General features: G+C 41.7%; 1 protein-coding gene across 1 annotated transcript in view; it reads right to left on the bottom strand.

Annotated features, from left to right (window-relative positions):
* map2k4.S (mitogen-activated protein kinase kinase 4 S homeolog) overlaps nucleotides 1–17,622 on the bottom strand; it is a 38,762-nt gene that overhangs the window by 7,844 nt on the left and 13,296 nt on the right. Inside the window, exons 3-8 of the mRNA XM_041578047.1 lie at nucleotides 9,655–9,768; nucleotides 7,508–7,682; nucleotides 6,587–6,706; nucleotides 5,993–6,112; nucleotides 5,488–5,539; nucleotides 4,141–4,268 (exon numbers count right to left, since the gene is read on the bottom strand). Of these exons, the coding sequence (XP_041433981.1) occupies nucleotides 4,141–4,268; nucleotides 5,488–5,539; nucleotides 5,993–6,112; nucleotides 6,587–6,706; nucleotides 7,508–7,682; nucleotides 9,655–9,768 (709 nt within the window). The remainder of the gene's footprint in view (nucleotides 1–4,140; nucleotides 4,269–5,487; nucleotides 5,540–5,992; nucleotides 6,113–6,586; nucleotides 6,707–7,507; nucleotides 7,683–9,654; nucleotides 9,769–17,622) is intronic.

The following is a 17,622-nucleotide window of genomic DNA, read 5'->3' as shown; positions in this document are numbered from 1 at the left end:
TGACCTTGTCCATCATACAGTTAGTAGCACAGTTAGTAGTAGCAAATTTTCAATTGATATCTAGGAACCCCTAAGGAGGTAACTGACTGTAAAGCTGGCCATAGATGTTGAGGTTTTTAAAAGATCAGATCCTGATCGTGAGACCACGATCTTCTCAGAACGATCGTACGTCCTACGAACTAAAAAGACCAATTTGCCAGGAAAACAAAGGGGAGCTGCCTGCTTGGCCCTGCAAACATAGATAGATTGCACTGGGACCGACAAAGATTTTTTGACCTGGCCGATCAATTTCCCGACAGATGTCGGCCGCAAAATCGTAAGATGTACGATCGTTCGAATACCACTAACCGCACGATAATTTCGAAGGATTGGTTGGGCTTCCCTAAAATCGGTCGTTCGGCAAGAAGAATCGTCGCGTCTATGGGGAGCTTAACCCCAAGAAGAGAAGACCGCAAAGAGTTAGCAGCACAAAAGGAAACTGCTCCTGCCCTCCTACTGCATGGCTACTGTAATTCCCAGCAGTGGAGTATTTAGAGATTATGCTTTAGCAGCACAAAGGGAAACGGTCTCTGTGAAACTTCAATTGTACCTCTGTTTTCCCTAATTTTACAGCATTTGTTAATTTTACAAAAGACTTTGACATTGGGTGCAATTCGCCAGACACTCCTGTGTATTTGTTTCCTGGTTAATAGCCATATTATTTGCAAGGAGCCTCAGGCTTAATGGACATAAATAGCCCCGGTGTTTCCTTGCAAACAGGCACTTTCACTTATTTGGTACCTGCTGCTGCCCTGCTCCTGACCAAGCTTCTGCCAGACGGAACGGTGGCCCCCAAGGGCCAGGCAGAAATAATTATAAGGAGAATTCCAGTATCCCGGCAGTGGTGGAAATAGCAGGGGGAGGGTGCCTGTGACATCAGTCGCATGCAGAATAATTCATGAGATGCTCAGCTCCTGACTAAGAGCCTTCTATCAAAGGGATAGGATGTCGTCACCCAAATTCTTCAGTGCTTTGGGCTGAGAAAATACCTTGGCTTGCTCATTCAGAATTAGCAGGGCAGGCAGGGGGGGGGAGCTTTATGATGTTATAGCAGCGTGGGACTTCTGCAGGGCTAAATTTAGCCCATGACATCACTTGGGCCAGTGCCCATGCTAATAGCTTCAAAAGGATTAGCTCATGCCTCAGCTTGCGTAACCCCCACGAGGTTCCTATGATAAACATAACATTGCTCAGTCTAATCCTGAGCCCAGCTAACGGCTGTACTGTCAGTGCGAAGTACTCCCACAATCCCATCTTCTGATTACACCAATCACATTGTCCCATCTGCACAGTTGCCTGCAACCTAGGCTTTGGAAATAGGGGCAAGTAGTAGTATGGTACTCCTAGTGCCATCCCACCGGCAATTTACATTTTAGCCAACGGGAAGGCAGTTCAGTGAGATTAGTCGCCCTGAAGAAGAGGAGATTTGTCACCGGGCTACTAATCTCCCTGAATCTGCCTGTGTGCCCTGACCCTAAAGGAAAACTATACCCCCAGAATGAATACTCAAGCAACAGATAATTTATTTCATATTAAGTGGCCTATTAAAGATTCTTACAAAGTGGAATATATATTTAAAGTAAATATTGCCCTTTTATGTCTTTTCCCTTGAGCCTCCATTTTGTGATGGTCAGGGTGCTGCCTCATAGATCACCTGACCAGAAATACTGCAGCTTGAACTGTAACAGGAAGTTAGAGTACAGTTAGAAGTGTGAAACAGAAAGTTAGAGTTACAAGTGTGAGTGTAAAAGTCACAGCTTTGTCCATTAATTTAATTGTGACCCAACATTTATGCGCGACATTAGCATGCTTGTGTGCACTGTGAGTAGTAGGGTCCCAGGGGACGGACCTCAGTACATAATATTTGCAATTTTCTATTTAGGATTAGTACTTCGGATACGAAGAAAGTATAATTTTATTTTGATGAAGGAGGGTTTTTCATACAAGCTGCAATATATTTTTATAGATATCTACATTGTTCCTGGGATATAGTTATCCTTTAAGCCGAGTATACACTTAAAGGAACAGTCCAGTGTAAATAAAATCTGGGTTAATAAATAAGCTGTGCATAATAAAAAAAAATGTTTCTAATATAGTAAGGTAGCCAAAAATGTAATGCATAAAGGCTGGAGTGAACAGATGTCTAACATAATAGCCCGGACACTACTTCCTGCTTCTTAGCTCTCTAACTCTGAGTTAGTCTGTGACTTGAAGGGACATAACTGTCCAGTTAGTTTGCTTTTAATCTTTAGCATGCAGGTCAGATTCAAAAAGCAAATGGTTATGGCCCATGTGCCCCCCCACCACCACCACCCTTCAAACCACTGAAAAATAGGCCACTGGTTTAGAAGGGCAACTGGCAATTTATATTGTCCCATCTATGACACTGATCATCCAATCAGAGTCAAAATGATTAAATGACAACATGATGATGATGATGCTCTCGCATCAGGTGTCCACAAGCTCTGGACAAGTGGGGCAAATTTTTTATTCAGCAGTGTTGCTTAAAAAGCATGTTCTTGAAGTTGCTGAGCTCCAACTGCCAGCATGCTTTAACCTTTGATAATATATAAAGATATGAACTACATACAGCCTGTTAAAGCTGTATATTAAAAGTTCTTTTCAAAATAAAATCCAAATTGTTTTTTTTTTTAAGCGTCCATAGCTGTTTTAAACTCATTTTTTTTCTCCCCTCTCTCTTTACCATTTAATTGTGTAGCCAGAGCATGGGGATGGACATCAGGTCACCACTTCTGGTGCACAAACAACAAGGCTTGCCTTAATAACAATGTCCACAAAAATGGACTCCCCTGCTTGCTATAATTATGAATTTTTATACCAAAGGAAACAAAGATTCAAATAATTTAAATAGTGTAATTAAAGTTTATTTTGCTTGATTAAAGGGATTAAATAGAATTAAGAATAATTTTTTCAGGTAACCGGTCCCCTTTAAATTCTATTCTGCCTATTTTGACCCATGTCTGGATGATTTTAGTTAAGGGTTAACTACTGACTGAACCTTCACAGTAGAGCGCAAGATTTACTGATATAGGAAGTCCTGGCGGCACATTCCTGTCCCCTGAAGTTATGCTGGGAATGACCCAATGTGTTCCCTGTGACGTGGAGATTCCCCGTCTGAAGCTCTCCCAATTTAGCTCCCAAACGTGGCTTGGAAAGTCACAGGAAGCAGCTTGTCTGCCGAGAGAGAGAGAAAGAGCAACACAGCCAGAAATGGAACACATGGGTCAATTCTCTGGGCTAGGAAGGGGAAATTAGACACCTCCCACACAGATATAGTGGGGAAAATGTCCAGGAACAAATACTGATCTCCATTGTGACATCTACATATAGTGGCCTGTTTATTATGCTGTATAAAACACTTGTTGACAAACATCACCAATGATAATGCCCATAACAACCAATCAGATCTTTGCTTTTCTTTTCTAACTTGTAGGTGACTTATGAAATCTAAGTGCTGATTGGTTGCTATGGGCAACATCACCTGTCATGTTTTTCTCCAATGTTTTAATGCTGCATGATAAATAGGCCCTATAGCCACTTGTACACACACAGAGATTTAAGGAGTATGGTGCAAATATCCAACACAATCCACAGTGATCTGTAAAGGTTATACATCATTCCCCTGAGTCACTGCCCCAGCAGAGTTTACAGTCTAAGGGCTCTATCACATTCACTCCCCTGGTCAATTATATCAGGAACATGTCTGTATATTTGTTGGGTGTGTGAGGAACTTATCCTTGCAGATAGTGCCCTGGCTGCAATTGAACCTGGCACCCCAGAACACAGATAGGAGGAGATTATACCGAGTTTAGTATCAGGGAACAGTACTAGCCAAATACCTTAGAATCATGTTCCAACTAATTGTGCACTATGGAATATTTTTAGGGCATGACCCCAGTACTGTGTTCCTTCTTCATACACCAATATAAAGCATTCTCTGTAAATAAATCTATGAAAATTGAAGACTGCTGGAAGCAAGGTGCGTGGGCAATAAGGTGACAATTTAGACAACATTAGCAGCTGTATTATTAAACCCCTTTTATTCAGAGATATTTCATTTGCACAGAAGGAATCACTTACTGCCATGTAAGGTCTGCACCCAGCATCTCTGGTCTTGGCAATGGAATCCACCAGCTGCCCGCTAATGCCAAAGTCACAGAGTTTAATGTTTCCATTTGTGTCCAGGAGAATATTGGAAGGTTTGATATCTGTAGGAACAGGAGAGATAAACTCAATATGTTTTAGGTCTTACACACCAAATACTCAGATTACTGTATTAACCAATGGAAGTTTCAGACAAAAGACAAGGCATTGACCTGCTAATGGGACAAGCCCTATTACCAAAAAATATTTAAATAATATTTAAAAAATATATTGAAAGTCTACCCTTATCACCCTACCACCACCTGTTTTCTGCTAGTTAAATAGTAAAGGAGAAGTTAAATAGTAAAGGGGAAGCGGACACACATAAAAAGAAAACTGCCAGTTAACCAAATGAGATTGCACTGGGTTATCTCCATAGATTTCAGTGGGCTAAAATGAACTTTATGCACACTTGGTAAAGTCACCAACTAACGGATCACTATAGGGCCTGTCGGGAGATGAATGCATCAAAGTGATAAGGCAGACACCGCCCAACAGGTTTTCTAGCCTGCCCTTCAGAAGGGCCCTACATAAGTGCCAATAAGCTTGAGGACCAGTTGTCAGCTTTTATCAACCATGTATACTTTGAAGTGTATAATTTTCAGGTAAACGCCTAGGATAAAGACTGGAGATGCACCAAACACAGGACGATGTGCTTGACACAGCCAAATCCTTGTTTGGTGCATCCCAATTTAAACCCATGTCATTTTAAAAATCTGGACAAATCAAAGCAACAATGGTTAATTCCCAAAATATTACTGTCTAATTTTAAGGGCAACTGCCCTTTTTCAATAGTTTAATAACCCCATAATAAAAAGTAAAGACCAATCTGCTTGCCCATAATTCTCACCAGGCTAAAGTTTAAAAGGGATGTCAATAAAAAAAACTGCCTAATGAAAGAAAATGTTGTTCAAAGAAGCTTCTCAACACACATTCACACCTTGTACATATATACATTCACACTTATTTGCAGTGGTTTTTGAGTGGTCAGTGTAATTTCAGTTGAAAGCAGTGTCTGTCGGTTAGTCCCTTTCTGCACTGCTGGTTTTGACAATGCAGCTGAAGTAAGTTCTCTTCCAGAACCACAAGTGCAGAGAAACAGACTAGATATGTAAATATATTAACACAAATGCAATGAATGTCTATTGGGCAGCTGCTTAGAACAACACTGCCCTTTATTAAACACAATGTGATTTCTGGGTTTACATTGCTTTAAGGCTGGTTAGTTTTCAGAAGCTTGCTGTATCGGTATATGGGCTGGTAACAGGTTGCAGTTGCACTCACCTCTGTGAATGATTTTCAAGTTTTCTTTTAAATGATTTAAGGCTTTCACAGTCTGTGGAATGAGGGGGAGAGAGGAGAAAGATTAACATGGGGGAAATAACATATAATCCAACTCCCTCCCTCAGGTCACCCTGAAGTTTCTGGGTCACAGGCAGAGGCATTTCCCTGTTTTGGGATTCTGCAAACTGTTCTCAAATGGCTGTTCCAAAAGGGATGGCTGGCTTGAGCGTCTGCCTCAGACATAGAGGCAGAGAAGGCAATACGTGATTTTTAAATAAAGTTTGGATAAAAAAAAAAAAAAAAAGATTTTGGTTTCATGTCTAATTTGAAGGGTACTTATACAATAAAAATTTACTGAAATTAAAAAGTGGTTATATTTAAAGTTGCATAGATAAGTTGCGTACATTGCCTCCAACCAAAACATGTATAAACACACCTGAAAATTATGTCACAATCTGAAGGTGCAACAAGCATATTTAGAGGTTTGAGCAGAGCACATACTCACCGCTAAAGTGATTTTGCCTAAGATTTCCTCTGGAATAATGTCATCTAAACTACAATATACATATTTGTAAAACTTGTCAAACGAGGTAGCCATGAGCTCCATACAGATCCAGCAGTCACCCTGCAATGCAAGAAAAGCCACATCATGTTTTGCTCACTACGCCTGCGGTAGCTCATCAAAAATAAGATATAATAGGGGCAGGACCTAGCTCTTTGACTTTAGGTATCAGGTACAGGAGGTGCAGGGTTGTACTCAGGAGTCTGGTTGGTGTGGTTAGGGAGGGAAGCCTGTGCAATGGCCTTATGCTTTATAAATGGCTTTATTTCTCCTTTAAATTAGAGTGCTCCCTTGAGGATCACCTTACGCATCAGTTGCACGAACAGGCACAACACTCGAGGTGGCACTAAATACAACAGTTTGTAGCATTTCATTTTGGGGACACTGGAAGCAAAAATTATATTTAATAAAGGGAAGAAAGAAGTAGATAAAGTGAAATATGGACTGATAAAATAGTGTGGGAGGCATGTGGACAGGAAGAGGTTTGGAGACTACAACTGGATCATCATAGATTGTGTGTAGGAGCACAGCACCAACCTCTCTGAATAGCGCCCCGTAGAACTGGACTATGTACGGACAGTCACTACTCCTCATCACCACATCCAGATCCATCAGGAGCTGCTTCTGTTCTTTCTCATCCACTGTGGAGCGAATCCTCTGCAATCAACAACCAAAACTTATTTTAGCCTACATTTCTGTTACAGGTCTGGAACCAACCAGCTAGAGGCCTGGCTATCTGGGGAAGGGGGGTTTGTGCAGGTGGGATAGATGTAAGTATATAACATTCTCCCAGTGCAGTAGGTACATTGTAGCCCTGGGTATTTTCTGTGCATGAGGGAGAGGAGTGGAGGATACACAGTCACTTCCTCCAAGTGCAGTAGATACAATGGGTTCCCTAGGCATTTGGGGAAGGTAATTTCTGTGCAGGTGGGAGATACACAGTCACTTCCTCCCAGTGCAGGTACAGTGGGTTCCCTGGGTATCTTGGAAAGGTAATTTCTGTGCAGGTGGGAGAGGGGTGGAGGATACACAGTCACTTGCTCCCAGTTCAATAGCTACAGTGGGTTCCCTGGGTACCTGGGGAAGGTATTTTCTGTGCAGGTGGGAGCGGGGTGGAGGATAAACAGTCACTTCCTCCCAGTGCAATACATACAATGGGTTCCCTGGGCATCTGGGGAAGGTACTTTCTGTGCAGGTGGGGACACACAGTAGTGCAGTAGGTACAGTGGGTTCCCTGGGTATTTGGGCATGGTACATTCTGTGCAGGCAGGAAAGGGGTGGGGGATACACAGTCACTTGCTCCCAGTGCAGTAGGTACAGTGAGTTCCCTGGGTATCTGATGAATATAATTTCTGTACAGGTGGCTGAGGGTAGGGGATACACGGTCACTTTCTCTAGTGCAGCATAGTCGATACTTAGGGTTAAACTGAGCATCAATAAAGGTGGGGGGGAACTCACCTTAACAGCCATAATCTGCCCGCTGGGAGTATGACTCATTTTATTAACAGAGCCATAAGCGCCTCGGCCAATCTCCCCTAGGTCCTTCAAATCTTCTGCTGTGAAGTCCCAATGTTGTTCTGGAGAGAGCTTTAATTTTCCAGATGATTCAATACTGTGTGTCCGCAATCTCTCTCTGATGGGAATGACAAGGTACCAGTGTTATAATTTTGAGTATAAGCCCTACTATAGGAACAAAACAAAGGATTTGTTTGCCCAGAACTGCACATACACGTGTTTCATATGTAACTAACATAAACAATATGGCAGCACAACTCATTTAATTAATGCAAATAAAATGAGAAGGAGTGGTGTGTACTGCATAATAAAACACATTACTGTGCTGTCTGAGGAAAACAAAAGAGCAGCACTCACCCATATGTATAAATACAAATGTACAGAGAAGGGATGTTCTATATACACACACCAAACTAGAGGCAGAACACTGCAACTTTATCATGAAACAACCAGAATTAAAATTCTAATTGGTAAACATTGGCATCATCAATTAAACAAGCCAAACTCATTAAGATCCAATATTCCCAGGTGCCTCGTTGGCATTAGGAAAATAACTAAATGCCAATGAACAGATTTCCATTAATATGATTGTGAGAGCCAAGAAAATAGTGCATATATCTTCTGACTGAAAAGATTTATTGCAATTTATAGCTTGACTGGGGCTGGTTTTCAATATCACAAGTCTGTAAACACATTCAGGAGGAGCACAACATCATGTTTTATACAGAATGGCTGTTTTTTTTTTTTGCATTCAAGACTGCACGGCCCATATCTATCTATCTGCCATATCAATGGGTCCATTGTTAAGGCAGGTTTTAGTTGACACTCCTTAGGGCAGAAACAGATGAGAAGATTCGGGGAGGTTTAGTCACCCGACAACAAATCACATCTTCTTCGAGCGACTAATCTCCCCGAACGGCTAGAATTTAAATCATCGGCAGGATGGCACTCAGAGCGCTTCGTTTTCCAAAGTCACAAACTCACAAGGAAACTTCGGGCGACTTCAGAAAACAAAACAATCCGAGTGCCATCCTGCCGTTGATTTAGATTCTAGCCGGCGGGGAGGTAGTTCAGGGAGATTAGTCGCCCGAGGAAGAGGCGATTTGGCAACTAATCTTCCTGAATCTTCTCGTCTGTCTCTGCCCTTAACATGAATATAATCCAGTCAAACGAAACTCATTTGGGTAGCTGTTTATTTTTTAGATGACTGGAGTTGCGGCTTGTTGTAAAGCCACAGGTAAAGATGAATTATATAATATATTGGTTATATAGTGACTACAGTCCCCCTATTGTAAAATATAAGGATATTATATGTCACCAAGGAGTTCCATGAGCTTTTATAAAGGTCATGGAACTCTTCGGTGACTTTTAATATCCTCAAATTTACTAACAAGGGGTACTTTATTTATTATAATATAAAAGTTTTTGAGAGTCATGTGACAAAAATGACATCACTGCTCACCGTTTATAACTGAGGACATCACTAGTCACCGTTTATAAGGATATAATTTACAAGATATTCATGGCTTTTGTGTATTATAACAAGCTTGTAAATGATATCGTTATAAATGGTGAGTACTGATGTCATCAGTTATAAACAGTGAGTAGTGATGTACTTTGTCACATGACTCACTGAATCTTGTGTATTATAATAAAGAACCCCTGTTGCAAAATATGAGGATATTAGAAGTAACCTCGGAGTTCCATGACCTATATAAAAATACTCAGCATTGTGTTTATATATGGTCATGAAACTTCTCAGTAACTTAAAATATCCTTATAATTTACAAGAGGGGTACTTTATTCACTACATAACCAATTACCGCATCTCTCCTATTCAGTTTTCCATGCACCAACTAACATCTCATACCTTCCTGATGCTTACAAGTCCAAAGCCCAAACATACATGAAGGAACATCCCTCCCTGACATGTTGAAATTGGTTTTCCGGAATTTGCCCCCTGCCCAACCCCCACCAATACATTTTGTGATTGTTACAACATGCTTTTTATTTTGCTGTACTCATGGGGTATGAACATTTTTGATTTAGTGTTTCTTCCCCTATTAAGACCCAATGATCGGGGCACATACAGCCTGTTTTTGGTCGCCTGTTCATTTGAGCTTAACACCTTCACGCTAGATGTCCGCAAATCCTGTTTTTGATACGTCGTCTCAAGTTTTCTGATAGGGTCCGGTTTGTGCATCCTTGGAAGACAAATAATCAAGAGAGACAAAGAAAAAGGATTAAATATAGCAATAAACAAAATCAGCACTGTAATGAAACGGTTCAATAGAAGTTACAGGAACTGAGAACATTTGGATGAACTTAGATCAGCCCCATTAACATCAGAACAATTTTGTTATTTTAAAAAAAAAAATTTTGTTATTTACTAAAATAATGGTGACATTTTTTTTTTTTTTTTATTAAACTGACCTGTATGATTATACACACATTCTACATGGTATTGTAATTCAGAGAATTTCCTACTAGTTTTGCTTCAATGTTCATTATCAGATCCCCCACATTGGTGTGGAAACAAGATCCTATGAAGATCAGATTGAAGCCATTATCTGCTGTCTCATTAAGCTTTGCTAATGTGACAACATATTTTGGAAAGGGTATTTGATAACTACTTTAAAATCTTTCCAGATCGGTAGACCATTTCTTAAGGCAGAACACAGCGCTCTTTTTAAAGTTGGCTATGGATCACTAGACAGTATCTTTAATACATCCACATCTTTACTTTTCACACATACAATCCTGGAAGAACAGCTTTCTTTGTCATTAGACTTGGTGCCATAGGTCACAAACTGTATCCTACCTTCATTCTTCACCAGTATTTAGCTGCTGAAGACAGGGGTTTGGGTGATAGACAAAATGCTGGCTGGGATCCCAGGCAAAACTTAAAAAAGAAAAGAAAAATCTACAAGATCTGGTGATGAATTCCATATTAAGCCTTCATAGGACCTTTGTAAAGGAGAGGCTGCTCAAGAATCCCATCACATTAACCCAAAAGGGTCTAGCAGATGCTGAAGGTCTTTTCCTTCCCAACCAAATGTCATTGGAAGAAACGCAGTTGGGGATAAAAAACAGCAGCCAGGGCCAAACTGATCAACTATCCTCTGCGTGGTCTACTAATAGAGAATTATAAAAAAGCACCCAAACTATGATGGTAAAATTCATGTTGTGGCATGTTGTAACATTCACAGACTTTCATTACTGTAGGTAGAATGTCATTTCTATTTGACTTTTGAAACAGAGCACTTAAGCCATGGTAGGTAAATAGCACAAAATGTAAATTTAGGGAGAAACACATAAGTCAATGTATGATGAGATCTAGTCTCCTAGTTAGAATCTATCATTGGATGGCATTTATTCTTCTTCAACCACACTTGTTCAAATAAAAGATGGATGAGTGTATACTTTTTTTCTCTGCTAGCATTAGACCTTTGCCATGGCTTAAAGACAGAAAGCATCATGGGAGGAGGGTGAATGAGGTATCACGGCAACAAATGTGCTAAACTATAAGGGTCTGGCCACATGGGCAGATTCGTGGAGATTAGTCGCCAGGGACAAATTTCCTCTTATTCGCGGCGACTAATCTCCCCGATCTGCCTTCCCCTGCTTAAATGTAAATCGCCTGGGGGCAGGCACACGGAACGATTGGTTTTCCAAAGTCGCCCGCAATTGCCTCATGAGGAAACTACGGAAAACAAAGTGCTCCGTGTGCCTGCCCCCAGGCAATTTAAATTTTAGCCGGCGGAAGGCCGATTGGGGAGATCAGTCGCCGCGAAGAAGAGGAGATTTGTCGCCTGGCGTGTGCCTGCCCCCAGGCAATTTAAATTTTAGCCGGCGGAAGGCCGATCGGGGAGATCAGTCGCCGCGAAGAAGAGGAGATTTGTCGCCTGGCGTGTGCCTGCCCCAAAGCAATTTAAATTTTAGCCGGCGGAAGGCAGATTGGGGAGATCAGTCGCCGCGAAGGAGAGGAGATTTGTCGCCTGGCGACTAATATCCCCGATTCTGCCCATGTGGCCAGACCCTTAGGGTGAAGGCACATGGAGCTACTAGTAGCAGCTACTTGCATTGCTACAAGAATAGACAATAGTGATAACTGGCTTTGCTAAGACACTATGGGGGGTCAGGTAATAAAAGGCAGTACGTTTGCTTAGGGGCAGTAACCATGGGCGTTGGCAGAAAATTTTCCGGGGGGGGGGGGGCAAGGAAGAAAACATATTACACAAATTACTTGTACCCACATTTTGGTTTCCACACAAACCTAACAACAACTTTTCTATAAATATATAGAGTAGTAACTGTTGCATATGTATAGCTAGTCCTCATTAAAGGAAGCACTGCATGCAAACACTGTCCTTGTCAGATTTAATTAGAAGGTGGATGCCTTCCTCAGCACCTGCTACAGTATTATACATACAAAATATCTGCGGTTTCCAGAAACTGCTTCTGATGTAGGAGCCGTGTTATCTCTTGGAGAGGACAGGGGCGTATTTATATTAAGACACCCGAGGGCCTGTGCCTAAGGCGGCAGGTTTTGGGGGGGGTCCTCGGGTGCCTATAAATTTATTTTTTAAATTTAAGGAAAAAAAAAAAAAAAAGATTCCCCAGCCTCTGCCACGGATTTCCATTGGAAATCCGGTGATGGAGCTGGGGGGGTGAGGGTGCACGGCATAGGGGGGGGAATGTTTAGGCCCTTGCTGGGTCTGCTGCACCCTACTAAGGCATATTTGTTGGATGCAGCTCTAGTCTCAGTCTCTATAGACAAGTGCCAATAGGCTGTGGCAATAGGCTGCAAGCTTCAAGGGATACTATGCCTTTCTATGTCTATTTAAGCCTCTGCCTGGTTGCTAGGGAGGTAGAACATTTGAAACAAGAAAACTATTCCAATTCAAACATAAAGAGCTGCAAAAGAGTAAAGTGAAAAACATATTCCCAACAGAATAATACTGTCTGCCTCAATAATCCCATAACTGTATCTCTCTAGCCACTGCTAAACTACAATTCCCAGCATTCAAAGCCAGAACCAGTAGCAGAGTTGTAGATGATGGGCTAAGAGGGGAGATCTCAGCAGGACCTTCATTCATTGGGCATGGGACAGTCCAGTCAGCTACCAGTGAGTTCTGATGGTGGCCCTGGTTCTAGGACTAGAGCCAGGCCCAGACTGACAATCTGTGGGTTCTGGCAAATGCCAAAGGGGCTGCTGTAAGATGCCAAAGACCGACACTATTTATTGGGCTGCTGGGGGGGGGCTGTGAGGGTCTCTGTGTGTCTCAAATGCCAGAGCCGTTTTTAAATCCCAGTCTGGAGTTTAGTCTAGAGACAAAGCTCCCAAAATTGCCCCACCATTGCCTGCTATTGTAATGGTCTGGGAAGGTGCTTGTCATGAAATTGTCCATTGGAGAAGTCAGTTTGTCTTTCCAGTTCCATCTTTCCAATTTCATTGTAAAAGGGGGGACGGGTCATTTTTGGTGATAAGCCATCAGGGGGTACAAAGGGGTACAACTACAAGGGAGGGGACAATCAATGATGGGGCCTTGAAAATGGGTTTTTGGTGGCAGCCCTGCCCCTTCCCAAACTACTAAAACTTGTGGGTGCCAAAGTACCCAAAATCTGCCTGTGTGCCATTGCTAAGGGGAGTGAGACAACATGAGAACTTGCTGTCCCACTGACTCTAAACCTGTGCTTATCTAGTTGTGCCTTAACTACAATTCCCAGCACTCCTGTGGCTGACTTGTAGTTATAGAATATAGTGTATTTGGTATTTCTTGTTTACTTGTTACAGCTTTTGAAGTGTTAGACCATTTACTCTGCCAACTGCCATTTTCCAACTGCCATTGGCCAACTGTCCCACTCATCCTAGTGGCCTCAACATTAGAGTAGATGATGGGTAAGGGAGGAAGTAGGATGGCACACACTGTTGCAATTGTGCTAAAACATAAGTGTTTTATTTGGATCTCAAACATGTTTGAGAACACTTATGTTTTAGCGGCGAAAGACCCGAAGTCACAAAAGGAGGCGAAGTTGAAGTCCTGAAGCCATGAGTTCAATTCTACTGAACACCAATTTGAGGGTTTTTTTTTTTTAATCCCCTGGCCACCAATGTATTATTTTAATATTCTATAGGCCCCTGCGACCAATGTTTGTTTTTTTTTTTAAAAAAAATATATATATATTTTTTGGGGCCCCAATTTTTTTTTTAACTTGTTAGGGGGCCCTGGAACCAATACTTTTTTTTAAAAAAAAAAATTCTTTTTTTTTTTTTTTTTACTTGTAAGGGGGCCCTGGCACACATGCTTTTAAAAAAAAAACTTTTATGGGGGGACCTGGCGCCAATGTTTTTTTTTTTTTTTTAACTTATAAGGTCAATAGCTTTTTATAACTTGTGTGGGGGGGGTTACTTTTTTAGTGCTGACGTCTGTATGGTCTTTTAACTGTGATGTGGAGTGGGCGGGATCTGGGGTGGGGCTCGGGCGCAAGTGCGGGTGGGGCCCAGGTGGCCCTGAAAATGTTGTTGTACGGGGCCCTGTGCTTTCTAATGGTGGCCCTGTTCCCATCTGTAATATGTATTACACAGTAGAAGAGGCTGAAAAAAGGCACAAGTCCAGCAAGGTCTACCTTTTTGTGTAACTGCTGATCCAGAGGAAAGTAGGGCCCTGACAGAAATAATGGGCTGATTTGTGGACCAAATAAAATGGGATGGTATTGTCTTAAAATGGGGACATAGGGAGCTGGTGGGGAGGGGCATTCTATATACATAAGTAAGCATTTGTTTCTAATTGGAACCATAGTTTCTGAATGAAAAGGGTTCTTATTAAATAAGGTCAAAATATGCTGCTGTTATTACCTCTGCTCTTTATTGTGCTTATTTGGGGGTCTTACATCTTTACGTTAACTCTAACCTTCCCAAATCTCTATTTTATATTACAGGAACATCAAAGATGGGCATGAGTGCAAGTAGCAGGCTTTACTACCAGTGGCGCTATGAAAAGGTAAAGGTGCTTACAGCTAATTTCCTCATTTTATTTTCTGACTGCTGAGAAAGGTATCCAAGTGGTTAAAGGAGGGGCTAACCCAATGCTAAACATGGCATATCTTCTGCGTAAATACAATAAAACAGAAAATTGACAGGGTTTAGCATAGTGTGAGCCCTGACCTCAATGATTTCTTGCTTCTTACATTTTTCTAGCCCTCATCGTGGATCTCGCCTGATCTGGACATCTTTGAGATCAGGGATTTTGAGGATCCACTCGCAGGCCCTTATCTCCAGTGCATTAGGGACAAGATCACCAATGACATCAGGTTTGCACTCTATGATCTGTGGATGGCCAAGGACTGTGTGAAGATTACAAAATGGTGGAAATTACACCTTAAGAACGAGTTCTGGCAGGACTACAGATACATCAAGGCCCACCTGAAACACCTCTACAAAGATCTAGAGAAGATCAACAAGGCCATACTGATTAAGAACAATGAGAGATATTCAGGTGCAGTATATTATCCATTTTCTTTCCCACTCTTGGTCAATCATTTAATTTTGCTTAATCACCCGATTTGTGCTTAATGTGCTCCTAAATATTACAGGTGTGGGATCCGTTATCCTGAAACCCATTATCCAAGAAGCTCCAAATTACGGAAAGTCCATCTCCCATAGGCTTAATTTTATTCAAATAATCCAATTTTTTTTTTTAAAATAATTTTCTTTTTCTCTGTAATAATAAAACAGTTTCATGTACTTGATTCAAACTAAGATATAGTTATTGGAAGCAAAACCACCCTATTGGGTTTATTTAATGTTTACATGATTTTCTAGTAGACTTGAGGTATGAAGATCCAAATTACAGAAAGATCCGTTATCCAGAAAACCCCAGGTCCCAAGCATTCTGGATAACAGGTCCCATACCCGTATAAGGATTTTACAGGGATATCACTTGCTAAGGTAAAAAAAAATACGTAGTTTGATTTATCTTGTTTGGTTTTACAGATGGTCCTCGGAACAACTCCCAAACTGCACATGATACCAGCACCACCAGCAGTTTCCTCGGTACCAAATACAGATGCACCTCAGTCTAGGCACCACATCCTCAGGAAACAGCAGTAAGTATGGGACATCTCAATTCCACCAGTGATGCCTCACTTTCATCCACTGTACTTTCACCAGCGGTGCTTTCAGCCACCTTAGTTTCACCAGTGGTTCCTCCCCTTTATCTAAAATATGGTATTATACACAGGAACTCCTTTAAGCCACTTGGTAGACCCTGCATTCCTTTTCATTCCATCCCTCAGACTGCAAATGCCGGGGTCTGCAGGCTTCCCATGGTCCAGTGGAATGGAAAGGAATGCAGCATTCATCGTGCGGCTTAGATGTGCCTATGTTTATGCTGCCATATTCCCTTCTCTTTCTCATCCTTTTACCGCAGTCCCTTACCTTACCATATTCCCCCCCCCCCTCCGCTTCCCTTGATTCAATGTGGCGCATTGATCGTGGGAAAAAATCCGATCGCCTTTAAGGGGTCAGGAAGGAATTTTTCCCTCTACTGAAGGGAATTGGCCTTTTCAGAGGTTTTTTGCCTTCCTTGCGATCAAAAAGCGCAGTTTATCTAATTATTAATAAAGCTGTGGATTACACAGATTAACCACAAAGTCATTGTGTGTATCTTTATTGTGGGTATTGGGCTAGGGATTTGGCAGGGATAACATATAGAGGGGAGGGAGAGATGTTAGAATAAGGCTCTTATAGAGCAGGAAATGGTCGCATTGGTTATGTTTCTCCTTGGTTCCTAACAATGAAACTGAAACAACATATAATTGCTATGTCAGTCCTACTATCCTCCATAGGACTTTTAGAATCCTATGTAATAATGAGAGCCAATAAACATCCTTCCCAGATCTCACCCTAACTTGCCTTTGGATAACTCCTCCCTTTGGGCCTTTGGAAAAGGGCCGGCCCCACAGTTTAGAAGGGCCCTGATGGTCTGTCTGTGTTGGTTTAAGGAAGCCATGGAAATTGAATATTTAGAGAGAAAACCAGTGACATGCAGATCTGCAACCAAATTCTGTATTAGAATCATCCGCTCATGCTCTTTTACCTTAGTTGTCTAAAATTCCCTGGAATTAGGGAGGAATCTACTAATTTAGCCTCTTCAGTAGATGATAACAAAGGCAAGTTATACTGGATTGCAGCTGGATTAGGTGGGATATTTATATAGACTTGACTATAGACTTGGCCTTTATCACATCCATTTATTAGTGTAAGAAGGTATAATCTATAGAGGTTTTATGAAACAGATGTTGAGAATCAGACTCCTGGAATGAACACAGGGTTGAACATAGCTAGCTGTACTTTACAGAGGAAGGTTATACAAGATAAAAGTGCATTACGCAATTCCCTCTGTAAAAAGCTGATAAAGCAACAGAGTAATACTGAGACTGTGGGTGGTTAAATGACAGCAAGACCAGCAGTTTAGACATACAGTATGAATGAGGATATTATAGATAAAGGGATCCTGCAGGCAATTGGTTGGCGGAAGTGATGTCATGCGCACAGTGTAGGGGGCGTGTTTAGGTCAGGTGCCTAGGGTGGCATCAGACTTAAATACAGCCCTAGGAGAGAAACAAATTATCTGAAATGAAATGTTAGTACCTTAAAATATTCAATATCATGAAATCTTTACAAGTAGTAAAGGGAACCAAATTAAATTAGTTACATTGGGATTAAATTATGGCTCCCTCCCCCGCACCCCTGTGGCTTTGGGCTCAGTTGCACCACTCGGCACTCACAGAGATACCAGGAGGTGAATTGACTGAACAGTGAACACATCAATGAGCGCTGTCACCGTAACAGTTTCTGCTCAGGGCGCAGGGATTGTCCTTTGTAGTAATAAGAGAATGATGATCATGAGGCGGGTAAGTGCCTTGTCCCTCAGGGTCCTGGGCTGTGCCATTACAGATGCACATGGGCAAGATAGGCATGAAGTACAAGTCCAGGGGGGGCAGTGCCCATGGCAGTAACCCATCAGCAGGCAGCATTTACTGGTCATCTGTTT

The sequence above is a fragment of the Xenopus laevis genome, chromosome 9_10S (genome assembly GCF_017654675.1).
Source record: "Xenopus laevis strain J_2021 chromosome 9_10S, Xenopus_laevis_v10.1, whole genome shotgun sequence".
Classification (NCBI taxonomy): Eukaryota; Metazoa; Chordata; class Amphibia; order Anura; family Pipidae; genus Xenopus; species Xenopus laevis.
This window is presented reverse-complemented; position numbering and strand designations above follow the sequence as displayed.